This window comes from Aythya fuligula, chromosome 2 (assembly GCF_009819795.1).
Source record: "Aythya fuligula isolate bAytFul2 chromosome 2, bAytFul2.pri, whole genome shotgun sequence".
NCBI classification, from domain to species: domain Eukaryota; kingdom Metazoa; phylum Chordata; class Aves; order Anseriformes; family Anatidae; genus Aythya; species Aythya fuligula.
Genome location: NC_045560.1, coordinates 112378260 through 112399467, shown reverse-complemented (window position 1 = coordinate 112399467; position 21208 = coordinate 112378260). Strand labels below are relative to the sequence as shown.

Genomic DNA, 21208 nt, shown 5'->3' with positions numbered 1-21208 from the left:
TGAATCATTATTCATTCATTCATTCATTCATTTATTCACAGAGGTCCTCAAATATTTTCTTGCAAATCTGGACTCTTTATAAGTGATAACCTGGACCTGACAAATGTAAACACAATTATTTAAGGACAAAGCAAGTCAGTTTATTTTTCTGCATCTTAAAAATAAAATGCATTTAATCTATTGGGGTTAAAAACAAAATTTATTGAGGACTGCCACATGAATGGCCAAATTTGAAAGACCAGAATAAAGTCTTCTCTTTGGTTTTATTTTTTTTTTCCCACAAAGGCAAATACTGGAAACCGGAAAAGACTTGGAAAACCCAAAGCACTGCCTGAAGGTTGCAACCGGGAACTGCAGCTATCATGAAACCACAGAATGTGTTCTTTGCCAAGACTTGTTGGAATTAAAATCTGTACTGACCTTGGGTTTTTGGTTTTTGATTTTTAAATTATCATTATATTTATTCATTTATTGATATATTGAGAAATGCTTTATTTCTCAATTCTATATTGAGAAATGTTATATTTCAGTCCTCAGTCTCTAGCCCAGCTGCAGAGGAACTGGGATTTCTGACTAACCAGGCATTCTGCTGCCCTCCCATACTGCCACCCCTCTCCAGTTACATGAGGAACTGAAATAAGGTGACAAGTTTTGAATGTCAGGTAATATGAGTTACTAGCAGCTGAGAAAGCTGCTAGTTCAGACTGGAGATGTAAGTGACCTGCATGTTTTTAGAATGAGTGTAAAGTCTGATTGCTCATGTCAATTAATCCAAATAAATACCAACAACAAAAGAGCAAAGCTAATTATTTGGATTTGGATTAAGTAACAAAAAGAGAGTATGAAATCTTTCTGCTTGAAAATGTAAGAAAATATTCAATGCATAAAAAAATTTCTTATGACGCTTTCTTATGTCAATGTGTGATGTTATTACTAATGGCTGCTAAAGTAGGAGTATAGCCTTGAGGATATTATGGCATTATGGCTTTAAATGTTTACAGATTGGCCTATAAAGTTGTTATCAATGTATTGTTCATATTTTTATATTACATTGTTGCATTTTTAGAATTTTATCTTAACATTTTTTTCTCTCTCTCTCTTTTTTTTTTTTTTTTTTTTTTTTTCCTCTACAGTTTTGCATTTCACTGTGCTATTGTAGATTTCTCTTCAGGTCTATTCCTGTTTTTCCTGTTTTTCTCCCCTGCCTTGGTTCAGCTTTTTTTCCATGTTTTTCCATGTATATATACAGTACCTTGGTGTCTGTTCATCCACTGTAAAAGCAGAGTTCTTGTTTCCTGTCTGTATATAACTAATGATTACATAGGATTCTGTACCTCCTTTCCTGTTTATTTACTGTTGGTACATGCTCACGAGGTCATTCTTCACTTCTAATCTCATTTAAGATGATGTTGGTGATCTCAAGAATATCATACTGCTGTTTAATGAGAAATGTTTATATATCCCTAATGGAAGCCTAAAAAATACTGCTTTTCTGTTCCACTGCACAGATCTCATAGGAAAAAGATTTTTGGCAAAACTCTTAGCTCTCTTTTCTAGTCAGTGAAAACACATGTGGATGAGGAATTTTCTGAGTTAGAGCATGGAAAGTGCTGACAGCTTGGCAGCAGTTTTGAGTTTTTCAGTAAAATGATAACTACTTTTGTTCTGTTCCAGGAAGCAGTTTCTAAAACACTCCTCTGAATCCTGTTTTTAAAGATCCTAGGATCTCTGACTCTATTTAGTATAACGTAGCTAACAAATGTGATAATGAAATTACAAGCTAACAGGATGTTATTTAATCTTGATATCAAACTAAGTAGATTTTCATCAGAATCAAGTTCTATTTGTGAAAACTTGGAGATGGCATTGTTTTGGGAAGCTGGAAAACCAATGCAAACTCAATTGTAGAATGTTACCCTTGTAAATAAAGAAGGGAAGGCTAAATTAAGTAAAATATTAATAGACAAGTCTACATCTGACGTAGACTTTCAGTTGGATTTTGTTTTAAGCGCATAATTGGAATCAATGGAGCAGGACCGTCTTTAAGCTAGAACAACATAAGTGGTGTATTGAGATATGTAGAGTGCTTCTTTACTATTAAAAAAAAATGTGTTGCCTTCTAGACTTGTCATTATATTTTATTAATTAATAACTGTAAGGCATGTAAGAACTTAGAAAGCTGTTAGACTAGTGAAAAGAAATTTACTATTCTTATTGTTCATTTGAAATTCTAATTAAAGGCATCAGAACATTCTTTTATTATTATTGTTTCAGTTTACTGGTCAGAATTCTTTGTTATATTAATCATCATATTTCACATAAAAAGATGGTGTGTTGTAGATGAGATTTTTTTTTTTTTCAGTTCACCTTGGCTAAGGATGGCACTGAAAAATGAAGCTTGGTTTAGATTTATCACAAGTAACGTACTGCAAAATAAAACCTTATTCAGATAAAAGAGTTTTCTGACAAAACCTTTCAAAATTGTTATCTGCTATCAAAATACTTACTCAAGTTACTTTGCCAACTGTAAATGGGAGGGTGATCTTTCCAAAGTCAAAATTGACATCCTGGCTCTATACTCAATGGAGGACATAGATGATGAAGAGGATTACTGTCTAACTTGGGCACTTGCTTAGACTCATCTAGGTTGAATATATCTGTGATTCTGTGTGTGTGATTTTTCTGTATTGATTACAGGAGAAAACTAGCTTTGACCTCTGCCTGAGTTTTATATGACTTAACTTTGATTAGATGAGTCCTATTATTTTTCTTACAATATTTTGGTTAAAAGAAGAAGAGAAGCTGATCAGAGTCAGGGTCTGATCCAATGCCAAGATTTTGGGTGTATGAAATGTGTTGATACTTCTGACAATTCTGGAAAAGCTGTTTCACTATATTATTTATGTGAGGTTTGTAGTTGCAGATTACTGATGATTTAGTAATGAAATACATAATTTGTATGTAATTCTGATTTTGGAGGTTGTTAATTGTTTGTATTTGTTAGCTATTGTGTTATGTAGAGTGTGGAAGTCCTTACATGTAAAATAAACCAAAGTAATATACTTCTTTGTTGTAGGTCTGGGAAGTGTGTTGAATTAACCTAGGATACATACAATACAAATATAATACAAAGCCTTACATGTAACACATAACTAGAGTGGATTTAATTTGCAGTATGTTCAATTCAGTTCAGTAACAGTCCAAACCTGAAATATTTAATATTCACTCTCTGTGGAGCTAGAAAAGAACCTAGAAAAAATACCATGTGAAATCCACTGAAAAACTGCATTGTGCTATAAAGTTACAGTTGCGTAATTTTTTTTTCAGTCTGTTCCATTTGCTTACTCTTACACAGCTTTGTCTAGTTAGTAATCTTCTGTATTGGTAAAGCATTTTTGAAATACCTATTTCTTCCTCTTAAAACGTAATGCTAGGCTCCAGTGCAAAATATTTCTAGTTTTCTGTCAGCTGGCCTGGCAAACTCTTTTTTTTCTCTCTCAGTAATAAAATACATAAATAAATAAATAAAAAATTCAAGTGTTTCCATGGTTTGCTTTGATCTGCCTTAGCTTGAGTGAAAACCAGAAAGAATATTTTATTGACTCTTTTATATGGGTACCTTTGTGTGTGTTGTGCTAAGCAAGAGAACAAAAAAAAATAATAATAATTTGCAGGCAGCTTTGTCTTAGGCTTTTTAGAAGGCATAGCTAAAGCTTAGAATATATTCAGGTGCCACTATTTACACTTAACAGAGATAATGAGCTACAAATTTTTATGACGATTCATGTTCTTCAGTGAGCATAGTGCTTAATTCGTAATTTGTGGAGTGTGATATGCTTTGTTCCATGCATAGGTAATATAATAGTACTATGCCAGCTTACCTTAATGCTAGCTATTATGCCAGTTTAACCTAAACAGGTTGTTATTTTTCAGTGTCTTATTAAGTAACACGAGCATTTTGTTTGATTTGAACATATATTAAAAAAAAGTTAGCACGCATTGATTAGAATATACTATGCAAGCTTTTGTTCTTAACTGCATATCCAACAAAAGATAGAAGTGGAAATGAGGGGAAGCTAACAGAAAAAATACTGCCATCAACAGAGCCACAGCTGATTGATTCAAGATCTTATGTGTAAGCTCAGTTTAGACCAAAAATTAAGCTGTGGCCTATGAGTTTATCCATAATATATTGTCTGCAGTATTAGCTGTGGGTGAAACCTCCTGGCAGACAAAAGGTTTTCTGAGTGCAATTAATGCCCTGAACTCAAGTAGCTTCGTGGACTGAACTCAGTTTCTGGGAATGCCATCATAAAAGTTCCTAGACTGTGTGAGTGGAGAGCTGGGAAGGCTCTTCTGGATCCTCTGCACAGTGTATATGCACATTTATGGAACAATAAGCCATATATTCCTCTATTGCCATGCTGTGCATTCAGTTGTTCAGGTTACAAATCACAGAATCACAGAATCATTAGGGTTGGAAAAGACCTCCAAGATCATCTGGTCCAACCATCTCCCAGTTACCAATGTCGCCCACTAAACCATGTTGCTAAAATAACCACTTCTCTTGTCCCTATATATCTGCTGGCAATGCAAGAGTATAATTTGTTCATGCATTTCAATACATTAAAAATTTAAAAAATTTGGCTATTAGAAGAAAAAAAAATATAAGAAATAAACATTTACAAATATTAACATAAATAATTAAACATAAAGTCTTATTTTAGGCAGCTGGTTTTGTGTTGCAACCCAAAACACTGCACAAGTTTATACTTGCTCTTTCTGCAGCTACTCAATTCATATTTGTAACAAATGTGAAAAAGAAGGAAGAAACTGCATTTTCCCTCAAAGGTAACAATTCCATTTTCCAAAACTCTTAGTTGGTGCCCCTGCCTCTTTTCTTTTCCTTTTTGCATATGAAGGAAAAATAGGTCTGTAAAGCTTTCAGGCTTCTTGCTGACAGGTTTCTCATATGAACCAGAAGAATACCTTATGCATCCTTATGCTTCTTACATTCCTCAAAAGCCATATGGAATGAACTATGATCCAAGCCTTAATGTAGTAAATAACACTGACAGTATATTTCTGTGTTTATGCGAATCTGAAGGGCGCTGGCAATCTATGCTGATTGGGCTGAAATGTATGGACATATATTGTATAAAATACATATTTAGACTTATGCTATGCAATTCTCCATATTGAAAATTATATAAAATCCAGGCCACATATCCAGAACAAAATAAATAAATAAATAAATAAAATAAAATCTATCTATTCCACATATTTGTGCCTGGACATATGGTATATGTGCATACCTACTACTACTTTCTACTTTTTTTTTTTTTTACTGCTATCCAAACTCACTACTACTAAATGATTACTAAATGATTCTTGGGAATAAAGTCAACAAGACAAACAAGACGGACTAGGAAAAAAAGGTCTTTTTTTATATGTTCATATCTAAGATAGACACTAGCCTGTTTTTTACACAAAAATTTTAAGAATAAGCAATAAAAGAAAAAAAAAATCTGTTTTAAATAACTCTGCCCATAACAATAGCCTTTATGACTTGGTTGTGATTTTTAAATCATATCTGTGAGGTCAACAGTGACCACATTTACATTAGTCTCTTAATTTCAATCAGGAATGTGTCTTGAAATGAGTTTCTGAATCATCTGCACTAATCTTGCTTTTCTCACGTCACGGACTGGTGTTGGAGTATGCAAACTGTATTTCTTTTGGATGAAACTAAATTGGAAAATTGGAAATTGCATTCCAGAAATGCAGTTTATATACTTAAGCATTTAGTGTCCAGTCTGCCTGTGGGGCCAATTTACTGCCAGTTAAGTAAGATCTCTGAAATGCATCTGTTTTGGATGATGTGTCCTGCACTAACAGTTTAACTCTACGTATCTGTTCTTATTGCACTGCTGTACTGGCTGCCGTACAGTAGTGCACACATAGACAGTATTGTATGAACTGAACAAACTCATTGTTGTCTGAGATAACATCTGCTTTTCTTCTGGACTGTGTCGTTTACCCTCTGCATCATAGGTTTCATGGGATTTTTGCATTCAGGAATTCACAGGTTTATTAGAAAAAGAAAAATCAATGTAAGAGGGTAGCATAGAACAACTTAATGAAGTGTGAATGTGGATGTTATGGGGAAAAAAAAAAGACAAAAAAAAGACAAAAAAAAAAGACAAAAAAACCCCAACACTAATTCTAATCAATTTTTTTTTTTTTTTTTTAATTCTTTTTTCCAGGAAAGAACAGTAACAATTAGAAGACAGACTGTAGGAGGATTTGGATTAAGTATAAAGGTAGGATTTCTTTTTGTTCTATTATTCCACATTACACAAAAAGTATCTTTGTATATAGTTAATTTTAGTGGGGACACATTATAATTCAGAGGACAAGAAGCAATAGAGCAAATATGTTCTGGAAAGTTAGCTTCTGTCACAATATGGCAACCAGTAGCTACATTACCTTGTGGTAATGGAAAGATCGTCCCATTAAGATTCAAACCAAGCAGTTCTTTAATACGATTTGATAGGAGAGTTGAAAAGTGTTTGCAACTGCACAGACTGTACTTTTGTTCAATAGCACTCTAGTTTAGGTGTTTGTTAATAAATGTTAAATTACAGCAGCAGGTATAGGGAAGAGCCAATAAGTTCATCATTGGTTCTCCTAAAAAGAATTTCGTGTAACTTCAGTGCAATTCATTACGTGGACAGAAAGCATTATTGCTTTCTCATATTGCTTATTTTGCTTACAGATCAAGTAGCTGTAGTAATTTTCATGTTACCATATTTTGCCTATCCTCAGTAAGAATTAAGAACATATGGAAGTGTAAGTGATTCTTTTTGAGGGACAGAGGGTTAATCATTTTTGTCATAAGTTTTCTGTAAATCTATACTGCTGTAATACTGAAAACCTTACCTTAGCTCTGAATCTCAGTGTACAGATACAATGTCAATTTTATCTTCTAAACACAGCAGTCCTCAGCCTCAAAATGGCAATGGAAAAAATCAAGAGTACTTCACATGAATGCAAAGAGCCTTAAAGTATGCATATTATGTGGAACTACAGACTTTCCTGTGAACATCTGCTAGTACTGACTTTATAAGAAATGACTCAGAACAGGGATTAATGTGCATTTGTGTTGTCATTGATAAGAATATTGCCAAATAGAAATATTAGTTCTTAAAATATATCTTGGTGCATTTGGTGTTATCTCGTTGACCCACTAAAGACCTCTGTGCAAGGAAAATGTATTGCTATTTTGTGGCCAAAATTTCCCATGAGTTTACAGTAACAGTACAAAAGTCTTGCAGTGTCATTATAGGTTACTGTTCACTGAATAATGATGCAGTAATGCATGTAAGATAAAGTATATGGGTGATTGAGACTGTTTTTAGTTGGTAATAAGAAATAGCTGTTTACAGTAAGGATTTTAGAGGATTGGGAAGCAAGTCTCACAAAGTCAAGTAAAGTTGACTAAAATCAATTTGTTTATTTATACAATACAAGAGGTTATCTTTTAGAATAAAAATTGTGGGGACAAAAAAAAAAAGTCAAGATCACCTTGCATATATATATCAGGTAAATTAAAGAAAATAAAATATCACTGAGAAATACAAATTAAGAAGTGAATGACCAGATGGTCTTTCTTAAATCAGTGGCATTTTTAAAGCAAGATTATTTGATTCAGACTGTTCTGAATAAACTTCTTGGAAGTTGCAACAGTATTTAAAAGTGCCAAAATAAACTATGGATCTTTCAGACTGTGAATTCAGCTTAGGAGGGTAGTTCTCTTTTTTATGCATTTATGAAAGACCTAAAATTCCATATAAATTGAAAAAGTCATGTTTCAATTTAAAAAATCTATATTAAAAAGTATGTTGAGTGTATTAGAAACAACTGCAAGAGAATTTACAAACCATGGCATTAAATAATGTTACTTAAAGGTATTTTCTTGTTTTATTGCATAATTGTTTTAATCAAAATTAATCTAGGTAGTAGAGCTACATAAATTCAGGTTTTCTTTTCAGTTTTTGGAATGACTAATGACCAGATGATAATTGTTAGTTATTCTTTTTTTTATTATTATTTTTTTCTTTTCTGCCAAACACCTGTTTGCTATCAGAAATCTCACATGAACAAGTCACCTATTAATTAAGTTTTGGAAGTGTCTTGTCCTACCTTAAATATTCTGGAAAAAAAATAATATATATATATATAATATATATATATAATTATATATATAATATATATATATTTTTTTTTTCTACTGAGTAGAAGAACAAAAAAGTTACTAATTCTGAAAAGAAGCTCTCAATTTTTCTTTTGGTGACTTGCATATTCTACTTGTCTCTTCTTCTGTGTTTGAACTTTCATGCTCCAACTAAAGTTGTAAAAATCTGAGATTCAGCTAACTGATTAAAAAAACTGCTTGCAAAATTGATTTTTACATAAGATCCAAAGCTAAGTCCCTTTAAAAATTGATTACAATCCACTCTTTGTCAGTTTGATAGAACAAAAAATACTGTTTTGTGTTTTGCTGTACTTCATTTTACTGAAGTTAATGGTAAAAATTTAATTACATTTGGAGCAGAACTGATCTATTCCACACTATTCAGAAGGAATTATTTTCTCATTTCTGAATTCCCTTTAGAACTCTCATTAATAAACATATGTGAGAAGGAATAGCCATGGAGTTAGACATAGAAATTGATGTATAGTATAATATATTTCACTCATCACATCTCTGATAAGTTTGAGTTGCTGAGATTTGACAACAAGCTGCAAAGTGTATGACTTCTGAAAGAGCATCATGTCTCTCGATAACTGGAGAGAATGTAGTGTTCTTGAGGAAATAGGCAATAAAAGTAATAGTTCATTAAATAAATTAAGGTTTTCACTTATAGACAGACTTCTGCCTACTAGAACTCTGCACAGGGTCATTTTCTTGTATCTGTTTTGGTCTTGTTTTTGGTGAGATTGACTTCTCAGTTTGACTCCACCAAATTATCTATAAAGCAACTGTCTTGCTTACACCTATGAAGATACTTAGATGATTCTCCTCCTCTTCATTCATTTTGTGATGACCTTTTTATTATATAAACAAATTTTCTCTGCATTTCAAGTGGAAATGTGGAAATAGTGGTGTGTTTTTTTTTTTTTTCTTTAATGTTAGTGTTAATAGATGAATCATTTAGCTTTATGTTTACAAATCTATCTTTTTTCATCTTCAAAGATGTGTACTGATGGAATTTGGTGTTGAATGTGTTATGGAAGTGAATGAACCATTAAACCTTTAGCAACATTAATTGACATGTATTATTTCCCTCCACTGGTCTAGGGTTGAAAGGGGGAGGGGGCTTGTTAAGCAATGAAAAAATAACCACTGTTCCTGGAGATTTCTGAAGTAGTATATCTTTAGAGCCTGTAAAGCCAGACATTCATGCACTTTTTATTTTACGGAGAATCAAATATGAAGAATGCAGGATGCAAGGCTGCATTGTCAATCAGAAGTAATATTAAATAACATGTTGCAAGAATACGTTTACTTGCTGCAAATTGTTGAAGATGACTGGGTAGCTGCTATATGGTCAGCTGTATTCAAACAGCAGGCAACATCTCCTGTGACTAATTTAAAAGGAATTGTTCATACTGGCTAGATGGGGTTGCAGTGAAAAGGTCTTTTTTTCTTTTTTTTTTTTTTTCTTCCCCCAGCATGGCATTGCTGGATGATTCTTCAAAACTGCAGTGTAAGTGGAGTTAGATACAGTGGGTGAGAGAGGACAATATAGTGCTGCCTGGTCTCAGAATAACATTAGTATACTTCTTTACCAGAGAGTTTAGTTTAAGGAGGAAGAGCGGCCAGTTTACCAGGAAGGAGAGAAAAAAAAAAAAAAAAGACCTAAGTTAGTGTTACTGAGTTTTAGACCATGCACTAGCTGAACTTCAAATATCCTGAATAGTGCAATATCTGTGTAACATATCGGAGGCTTAGGGAGGCACAATGATTTTTCTGTTTATTTGAAAACTACAGAAGTTAAATGTGCATGTGGCTGAGGAAACCTCTGAAGAAAGAAGGACAAGCCTTATAAACTTAAGTGAGCTTGAACTAGTAATCTTAAGTGAAGCCAACCTTCATGGTTGCTGTTCCTCTGATGAAAACCATCAAAAGATATTTAGCAGGTTATAATGCTACAAATTATTTGGTTTGAATACCTGTCGAAACCTGACTGAAATGAAGGTAGCCTTCTGTGGAGTGAACACTCAGTCCATACAAGAAATATCAATATGTTCTGTGTTTGCAATTGATTGTTGCTACCAGATGGAACTTAATCCTATGGGAAATTCAGCTTGTTTCCTTGCATTCATCTAGGACGCATATGCAGAGGCAGTGATGAGACGTTCTTCCTTTGCTCAGATTTAAAATTGAAAGACTTTACTGGTCTATCCATACACAGAGAGAGCCACAGAAACATGTTTTCTATGGTTTTCTTCTCTGTTCCATGACAGAAATAGCTGTTGAGTGCAGACATCTGTTCAGTTTCAAACAATTGGTTACTGAACGAAGAAAGGGATATGTACAAATCCTTAGACCATCAAAATATACAGGTCAGTCCATTCCACACAATGAAACTGGGTGCCAGGACCTAAGAAGGCCAGTTTCCAAAGAAAAACTTGTCTGCTAAAGAGAAGAGTAAGCAAACATTTAACTAGGATTCTTAGGCAAAATGACAGTGTGACAGGCTGTCATTTCCAATGACCTGAATTTGTACAGGTTACATGCAGGCTGGCACGTTGATGCTGTGTTCAGAGGAAGAAAAATAGTTGTGGCTCTGTTATATGCTTTTTTTTTTTTTTTTTTTTTTTTTTTTTTTTTTTTTTTTTCGTCCTTAGTGTCCTTTTTATTTAAGGTTTCCTTTTAATACTTTAAGCATCATGAATGCTTCCAGTCCCATGAGGATAAATTGAATGAAACAACAGCATTGAATTGCTGTTGAACTGTTGAATTATCATCCAGCTTTCCTTTATTTTCCCACATTTATTGAACACCTACTGTTCCATTTCTTAATGTTTTCTTTTCTGTCCCTTGTTAGTTATCCCACAGCTTTTCTCACTCTTTGTGCATGTGTGACAGAAACGGAAACAAATAAAGACTGCTTTTGAGATGAAAGTCCAAACTTGCCTTTCTTGGGTTTTTGTTTACCTGTTTCTTACCAGCACGAAAACAGAGTGGTCACAGCATGGTTTCCATTGTGGTGTTATGGCCATTCTGCCTTTGTAGGACACAGTTTCATACATTAAACTACCTGGACTCTGCAGAAACTGATGTCCTTCTTCAAGTCTTGTAGAATTTTGAACAACATTCAATTCACTTCCTGAGGTAATAATGGCAACTGACAGCTTCTATAGGTGAGGCAATAAGGAATTAATCCCAATCAACTCTTGATTAGAATGAAGAAATGGAGAAAAATGAGGAAAATACAGGATCAGAATTGTTTTCTCGGTCTCTCTTAAAACTGCACTTACAGAAAGGGTAAAATATAATTTTAAGCAAAAATATTTGCAGTAACTCATGATATTTCCATTTATTATATCTTCAGGGTGGAGCAGAACATAATATCCCAGTGGTCATTTCTAAGATTTCCAAAGAACAAAGAGGTGAGTGTCAGATTATTACACTATTTTTGATATGCTCCTTAAAGCAAGGTGCCTCAAGTCCTGAGATTCCTCAGGAAGTGTTAAATAGATGTTATTAATGTTCTATTTCTCTCTTCATGATATCATGATCTCTCTATTCTTTAGAACTATTTTATGTAAACATACAAAACTTATATTTGGAATAGTGTTTTTTTGTTTTGTTTTGTTTTTTTAACACTGTCTTCAAACAATTATTTCTTAAAAGTTCTTGTAAAGCATAAATTTAAGGGGAAAAATAGGAAGCCATTTACGGAATGAAAATATTTAACAAATTTAAGTAATGAAATATTTAGTTCTGTCTTATATTTCTGAATTGTTATTTCTGGAAAGCAGTAGCAGATCAAAAGTTTGGCCTTTAAAGCATGTGAATACAAAAAGAGAACGTGTGTTTCTTTATACTGAGTAGTAGGGTAGTACTCAGACGGGAGTGGGTAGCGGCAGAACCTTGATAATACCCTGTGTTATTTCAACATTAGATGCTGTGCTATGTAAACCTCTGCAGCAACTGATACATAACAAAACTGGTACTGCAGTAAGGTCTTAACCGTGCTTATTATTTAACCGTGCTCTTTTTAAATTGTTAGAATGATACAGTATGTACTAGGAAAATGGCTAGTTGTAAGAATGCTCATGATGTGCTCTGTGATGAGAGATAAAGGTTGTGAGTCAGTAATTCTAGAATGTATTTTCTCTGCTATGCTTTTGTATATTTGTGTTCATATGTGTAAGATCAGAAACTTAAACTTGGAAGCATTTTCCTCCATCTGTAATGCAATAATTCTGGAATGCTTCCTCTGCTCAATTAGAAAGCTTGAGTATAAGCAAAAATGTCATATTTACCCACATGCTGCAGGTAAAGAAAGGTACAGGGGAATCTTGGAATATTGGGAATTGAAATTTGACCCTGAAACCAAGAAGTTGTATGTAAGGAGGCTACAGAGTAGCATGGAATTAGTTGCTAGGGAAAGTAATTAGGTTAACCTTAAGAAGTTATATTTATACTGAAAAAAATGGAGTCACAAGTATAAGTGTTTAATACCTAGTAACATGGCATACATTGCTTATAGTAGCTATTAAAAAGCTATTAAGCACTGCAGGAAAAATAAGAAACATAGACCGAAGTTTAATTGAACACACAAATGTGCAGCCTGTTTTCTTTTATTATTATTATTATTATTTTTTGCTATAATAACTCATGAAGTATTTCTAACCTCGCTACATAGTTGAGTTATAAACTCCATTATTGTTTTATTTAAAAATACTGCTGATTTTTAGAGAGCTAGTCATGAGGGACATCTCTTATGTAGAATGAGAAGACTATGCAAGTGTCATGCCATGTGTCTGTGCTAGGCATCTTGGATACAGAAAATGTGTTTAACCCAGAGCCTGTAACTCAAAGCTTTGGAGGCTTAGTTCTGCCCTCTTCCCGGTGGCATTCCAGTTGTTGGTTTTTTTTGGACCTCTAACCAAAAATATGCCAGCTGATGCATTTCTTAAAACCAGCATTATACATAGAGTGCTTAGGTCATGTGAAAATGTTCAATATATATGCCCTGTGTCTAAATCAGAATATTATATGCATTTATTTTAAAAGCAAAACCAAAACAAAACAAAACAAAACAAAACAAACATAGTTGTTACCCTCCTATAATTGAAGCATTCTTTGCTGCATCTAGCCTAATAAAGCCAGTTCTTCAAACATATTGAGTATCATAATTTATATGAATATTGATGCCAGTCTTACAACTCATGTAAAGAAGTTAAAATTAGATCAATTAGTTAGATTTAGAAAATCAAGTTTCAGACTTTCTAGACTGCATCTTCTGTGATGTTTTGGAATGCTATAGATAAATAATTTCATATTTCCTGTTAACATTCTTAATCAAAGATGTAGGATCTAAAGATTCTTTGGTAAAACCTTGCAAATTAGAAGTTGTCCTTCATAAGTAGGTCTGGAGTCTCTATGTTGTTTTTTCCTCAGCACTAATAAGAAATAATCTCTCTCAGGGAAATAGGACCTAGTTCCACAGTCATTCTCTGTTCTGAAAAAAATGCCATACCTCACCTTAATGGCCCAAAAGATGCTAGAGACTGACAGAGGATGTTTCAGAGTCTTGGTACTTGAGATGTGTAGACTCCGTCATTGTAACACTGCTATGCTGGTGTTTGGCGATTAAAAAAAGAATCCAAACAATTTATTTAGAAGTTTTTTGTTTTGTTTCGTTTTGTTTTGTAAAAAATACGGAAAAACATTAAATGAAGTAGGAATACAAATACAAGAAATATGGCATGTTTTGTGCAAAACAAATGAAAAATATGCTTTTTGTTTTCAGCGGAACTTTCAGGTTTGCTCTTTATAGGAGATGCAATTCTGCAGGTGAGTAAAATGACAAATTCCTTTATTTATATTTTTCTAGAAAAGTGAAATGAAATCTATACTTATGAAATGTAGAGTAAGTCTTCTCTTTATTTTTTTAATAACAGATTAATGGAATTAATGTGAGAAAATGCAGGCATGAAGAAGTGGTGAGCTTTTCTGATTTTTAGTCTACTTTTTGTCTTTTGTAGATATTGAAATTATAGCAGTGCACTGGTATCATCTGTTTTATCGTTATTTCTAGGAAAAAAAAAAAAGACTATATTCTAGCATGGTAAAACTGATCTTAGTAGGCTTGTTATAATTACTGCCCTCAGATAGGTTTTTCTGTATTAAAGCTGATTATTATGAGGATATTTGCCGTACATATTATGAACATTCTTCTTCTGGCTTATACCTATAAAATTTCGTCAGTGCTACACCTTTCTGGCTGTGTGAGGTCATTGTAATTTCAAAAGCTGTAATTTGCACTATGTTGGAATTTATTTATTAAAAAAAATACACTATAGCAATCAAAACAAAACTATTATTTTGGCTTCCTTTCTCTGGCTGTTACTTATGAGGATGTTCTCCTTCTTCAGTTGAGCCAGATTTAAAAGAACAAAGAATTTAGATTTCTTCTAGAGAAGCCATGTGTATTTATTTGAGAGATTTGTAGTAGGCTAGTTCCCTGGTATATCAGCTTTGGTAAAAGTGTCATATATTTTTGTTATCTTTGTCTTTTTGACTCTACTTAAATATTTTCAGAAGTAAAAAACACTATACTTCGGAAAATAATGCCAGAACAGAGAAGATTGCCAAATAAATTATCCTTAAATCCTGCATAGCTAATTTATTACCTGTAAAGCTTACCTTGCCAATTCAAAAATTTAGTATTTATTACTATAATGTATGACAGATGATTAAACGTATGCCATTCGGGTATAGAAAGAACACAAGTTAATAAAGATGAATTTCTGATGAACAAATTAGTGCAGACTGAAAGCTTAGATCCGTGCACTATTCCACCTCTCATAGTGTATTTGTGCACTGATTTTGTGTTGCAAATCACGCATCATTCTTTAGAGCCTTAATCCACCTTCTGCATACAGAGGCTTACAATCATATTTGCAGTAGTTTTAAACTTTAGTTGTGCAACAGTGATCAGATATTTTTTTTTTTATAAGCTTACTGTATTTGTTTGGTTTAAAATGTGATAAATTTCTCAATGGGATTTCAGTGGGGTAATGGATTTTCAAGACATGAAAACAATATAGAAAAATAGAAGTTTAGAGGAAAACAATATACAAAATAGAAGTGCAGAGCTACACATACAAAGGCAAACTGAAAACTGGAAAGTTTATTCAAATGTGCCCAACGAGGCAGGCAGATTGACATAGTCAAAGAATCACAGAATTGTCTAGGTTGGAAGAGACCTCAAGATCATTAAGTCCAACCTCTGACCTAACACTAAGTCCTCCAGTAAACCGTATCACTAAACTCTATATCTAAACGTCTTTTAAAGACTTCCAGGGATGGTGACTCCACCACTTCCCTGGGCAGCCTGTTCCAATGTCTAACAACCCTTTCGGTAACGAAGTTCTTCCTAATATCCAACCTAAAACACCCCTGGTGCAACTTTAGCCCATTCCCCCTCGTCCTGTCACCAGGCACATGGGAGAACAGACCAACCCCCACCTCGTTACAGCCTCCTTTAAGGTACCTGTAGAGAGCAATAAGGTTGCCCCAGAGCCTCCTCTTCTCCAGGCTGAACAAGCCCAGCTCCCTCAGCCGCTCCTCATAAGACTTGTTCTCCAGACCCCTCACCAGCTTCGTCACCCTTCTCTGGACTCTTTTGAGCACTTCGATGTCCTTTGTGTAGCAAGGGGCCCAAAACTGAACACAGTACTTGAGGTGCAGCCTCACCAGAGCTGAGTACAGGGGGACAATCACTTCCCTTGACCTGCTGGCCACACTGCTTCTTATACAAGCCAGGATGCTGTTGGCCTTCTTGTCCACCTGAGCACACTGCTGGCTCACATTCAGCCAACTATCCACCAATACTCCCAGGTCCTTCTCTGCCGGGCAGCTTTCCAACCACTCATCTCCCAGCCTGTAGCTCTGCTTGGGGTTATTGCGCCCCAGGTGCAGGACCCGGCACTTGGCCTTGTTGAACTTCATACAGTTGGCCTCATCCCATTGGTCCAGCCTATCCAGATCCTCCTGCAGAGCCTTCCTACCCTCAAGCAGATCAACACACGCACCTAACTTGGTGTCATCTGCAACTAACTTGGTGTCTTTGCAAAGCAAAGTAAAAAAAAAAAAATAAATACTTTGACAAGTAAAGTATTATTGTGTTATACTTTGTTTTATACCTTTCTATCCCACACAATCTGCTTCTCAGACTCCTCATAGATAATTCTTTCTGAATAGTAATAATAAATAGAAAACATTTTATCTTACCAGTTTTGAATGTATCTTTGTGTATGAGTAAGTGTTTTAACTGTTTAAGAAGCAAGTGAATATATATTTTTTTACTTTTAATTTTTACAAATAACTCATAAGAATTAAGAATAAATATTGGGCAATACTTAAATAAGATATATGGCATTTTTTAAACTTAAATATGCAGCAGAGGAGTTATAAAAACAATATTAAAAAAAAAAAGATAATCTTTTTTTTTTTTCCCCCAATAAATTCACTTTCAAGCAATTCAAGTGATATATATGTATGTGGATTAAATTTGTTTTAAAGCCTGAGTGTAGTTTCTACTGCTATAGTAGTTATATATCTGTTTATACATTGTTCATTTGAGTGTGGTTTTAGGCATAGCACTGAGTAAAGAGCACGTACAGAAACTGTTCTGCCAGCAGGAGTTATAGGTGGATTTTGTTTGCAGCATGCCCTGTGTAGTTTCAGTTGTTCTATCACTCCTGTCTTGCAGAGGCTTTCTTGAATACGGGATCCATAGCTCTAATCTCAAGGTAACAGAGAAAATAGGAAGTGTGGGTGGTATACTTGCTCACAGCAGTGAGCAGAACAGCAATGGAGACTTCATTTTCAATCCTTATCACATCTAGGTACTTTTAAAATGCCTATGCAATTTTCATGAGCTTTGTTTCATTCTGATTTTATTTTATATTATTTTATTTAACTAATTAAGACGTAGCAGGTATCATGTGAGATTATATTCATGTTCTGCTTTGTCCTGATGTCTTAGAAAATACTTGTTATAAACTAGTATGAAATTTTTTGCAGTGTGTGAAGCTGAAATTTCCCATAGGAAATTCAGACTTGTATATGTATCTGCAGTTCAAATACTGTTAATGTTTATTCTTGTTCTTTTCTAGATCCAACACTTCTTGCTGTTTGCAGAAACATTTTAAGCAAATGTCTGAACTTCATAGCTCTGTAATGAAAAAATCGGCATCATAATCAGTACAGCTTATGATATTACACCAGTGACAATTGGCTCTAGTATTTCACCGTGCCGTTTTTACTACACTACACAGATAAGATTATTTTCCCATTTGAATTTCAAAATTAAGTACTTTTATCAGATTAGGACTGTCTTTCATAGCAGGGAGAATCTTTCCCTGTTATATGTTAAATTTAGTTGGCTTAACAGTTGTGGACACTCTTGTCCTTTGTTGTCTGCCATTAGTTATTCATGTTATAAATGGCTCAGGATTCAAATTAGGATTAAAATAAAAATAGGATTTATTGAAAGAATATAAAGGAATAGAGGTAAGCAAACAGCGCTGGGTGCACCGGGAGTCTCCGCTCCACCAGGACGCACACCAGTTACATCAAGCAGCTGATTTTTATGCTCCTAGACTAATACATATTCATTACTACTTCTAAAAAAAATAGATTATTAAAATTAGCTTCCGGGGTGCAGTCCCTCCTACTGGAGCATGCGCAGTCTCCTCTGGGGGTCTCTAGGGGTCTTCCATGCTGAAGGCTCGCAGTCTTCCTCTTCCCCTTTGTACTTACTGGGCACCATCCCAAGTTTACAGAACACCTTCTTCAAAACACCTTCTTCAAATCTTGTCTCCCAGCCGCTTTTCAGCTTCTTTCTCGGCCCCCCCCTAACCAGATACCAAAGATCCACATAGTATCCCATAACAGTCACTAGTTGTTATCAGTTGTTCTGAAACTCCCAGACACACGGGTAATTAAAACATTCTTCCCCAGCCATTCACAGACACATCTATAGCAGTGTTAGAAATAGAAGTCCGGAATAACAAAAGCAAGCAGGTTCATAAATTTAAGAAGTGATAAATTGGCTAGAATGAGGAATGAGGGGGAGACTGGGACACACTGCAGCTGTGGTTCAAGCATTGAATTGCCAGTGCAGGGCCCAGAGGCAGACAGGATTCAAACATTTCAAACAGAATTGTTCTTTATGGACACGAATTGTTAAAACATTCCTCACAATCCCTTTTCTTCTTTTCAATATCCCCAATTCGTGTCTCTTCTGTTATTAATAATTGGATTTCATCAGTTTGTTCTTGGAGGGTCCAATTCTTAAACATCATAATTGACATATCCCCTTCCCTTTTTAATGAAGTTATTGCAAATGTACTATTTATCACCCAGTGTATTAATAATGTAAGACAAGGTATCATACAAGGTATATACAATAACATAATTACACCACATGACAATAAAAATAACACTCTTTTAACCCATGGTCCACCAGGCAGCCATGAAAATAAATCCCATTCCATATCCTTCCAGGTTTGTGTTTGCTCGCTCACCTCCCCCCCTTCCTTCTCTGGGATGGGAGAGAGAAATGGGAAAGTGAAGCCTGTGAGTTGAGATAAAAACAAGAAAATAATAATAATAATAATAACAATAATGATGATAATAGTACTACTAGTAATAATGTGTACGAAACAAGTGATGCACAATGCAATTGCTCACCACCTGCTGTCCGATGCCCAACCTAACCCCGAGCAGTCCGGCCCTCCTCCCAGCCTGCCTGCTGACAGGACAGTGAGAAGCTGAATTTGGCTTGGTCCTTGGCTTGGTGTAAGCACTGCTCTGTAACAATTAAAAACAATTAAAAGACCAGCATATTATTAACATTCTTCTCATCCTAAACCAGAACATAACATTCTATCAGTTACTAGGAAGAAACACCCTTTTTATCAATCTTTAAACAGCAATTACTAAAGCTAAATTTTCCACAGACTTCTCCTTCTTGTGCTAGTAAATAATCCAAAGCTAGGCAATTTTGATACAAAGCAGTTCTCATCTTTATAACTCATTTAAATCAGTTCTCATCATTTATAACTATTTCTATTACAGCTAATAACTTAATTATTCTATTAAGTATATATACTGGGGTCCTATAGTCCCAGGATCTGTCTTCTGCCCACGTAGCTGGATCATAATAGGCAAACGCCTTCAGTCAAGGAGTTAGGCCCGCTTTCAGGGTCACTTCAGGCTTGTGTTACCGTTCGGCCTGTCAGGGTGATCCAGCTCCTGTAAAACGAATCACAATTTTATATAGGTTTAAAAAAAAGTTTTTTTTTTTTATGTTATTTTCTCGGGACAACCTGATCTTAGTGTGGGAGAAGTCCGGTCGAGGCCCTCTCACTCGGCAGTCAATACCCATAGGGGTTGCCTCCCTCGGTAGACCATACACACCGCAGTGGAGGGTCCTGCCCCGGTCTTGCCTTCTCCGTTTTCTCCCTTTAGGCTTGTCCCCTTTATTTAGCATCCTTCATTCATGCAGAGCCTCGTTGCCAGAATATTAGTTCTCCCTTAGCTTGAGTTTCAGTTTCCCAGGAGCGGACTCAACCCTCCAAGTTTCAGTAGTTACTGGTCCTTTTATTCTGGATGCGTGGGTCCCTTTCTGCAGTTCTCACAGCTGTTTCAGTAGTCAGTAAAACAAGGTACAGTCCCTCACATCGGGGGTTCAGTGATTCTTCCCTCCCATGGCTGCTTGTTGAAACACTTTCTTTTTTATCTTCTGACAAGTTAAATAACAGTTATCTAATTTGCTTTGCCGTATGGCCCTTTCCAGGTTCCTGTAGCAGGATTCATCTGATAGCCACGGCTACATTCACATTTGTAGCCACCTTTCAGGTTGATACAGATTTGACTACAGATACCAGGGTTTTGGCATTCATCAATACCTCCACAGTTTCTCTTGTTTACAAACTCAAACTCAGCTGGACAGTCACATTCATTTATGTTGCATTCCTTCAGGGGCTCATCACCCCAGTCCTTGCAGTCTCTCTGCTGGTTACACACTTTATTGATATCTATGCATTCTCCACTTCTGCACTTGAATTTGCCAGGTCCAGAGCACTGAATAACATTGTTTCATCAGTGCCATCCAGACAGTCTCTCACACCACTGCACTGCCTACTCCTATGGACACAGTTCCCATCTTCACATCTGAACTGGTCTGGCCTGCAGGTCCAGGAAGGGCAGTTAATTTCATCACTTCCATCCTTACAATAAGGATCTCTGTCACATCGCCACTTCTTGTAGATACATTCTTGTAGATACAAGTCACATTGTCAGGCGAAGGTGAGCAGCAGGCAGAGCGCTCCGCACCGTCACCTGTGTCACTTATACTACTCCTATTACCCATGCTGTTAGTGTCAGTGGCATCCTCCTTTTCTTTTTGCCACTGACCATTCACCACAAATGGATGAGACACATGATTACTAGTTAGGAAAGAGAGTGTAACGTCTGCTATACGGCTGCAGGCAGTGCCAGCTGCAACCTTAGGTTTGTGAAAGAGCCTGCCGGTGGTCATTTGGCAGTGTAATCTGCGTCTCTGCATTCCTGCCCTGCAATAGAGCTAAGTCGTCATTAGTAATGGTTATAACACCAATCTGGGGACTAATAGTCCTTTTTGCATTGCAAGATAAACCTTTTATAAAAAGAATGCTAGAGTGAAGCAGCACAGCCGCTGCTGCCGCTGCCTCCATGGTTCCGTCAGACAGGCTGCAGGGTCCTGATGTCCGCCCCTCTGCTCTGCGCCGACTCGCCTCACGGTGAGAGTCGACTGCCGGTGCCCACTGACGCCTCTGATCTCCCGTAGCAACTCGATCTCGGATGTTGGGCAATTACTTCAATTTCCCCGCGTTTTGCAGCTTCTGTCAG

The 21208-nt window shown here is 35.5% G+C and overlaps 1 protein-coding gene across 4 annotated transcripts in view; it reads left to right on the top strand.

The window, feature by feature from the left end:
• The window catches only part of SNTG1 (syntrophin gamma 1), a 370856-nt gene that overhangs the window by 208068 nt on the left and 141580 nt on the right, over positions 1–21208 (top strand). For all 4 annotated transcript variants that reach the window (XM_032180786.1, XM_032180789.1, XM_032180787.1 and 1 more), the window contains 4 exons: positions 6267–6323; positions 11625–11682; positions 14055–14098; positions 14206–14247. In XM_032180786.1, the coding sequence (XP_032036677.1) occupies positions 6267–6323; positions 11625–11682; positions 14055–14098; positions 14206–14247 (201 nt within the window). The remainder of the gene's footprint in view (positions 1–6266; positions 6324–11624; positions 11683–14054; positions 14099–14205; positions 14248–21208) is intronic.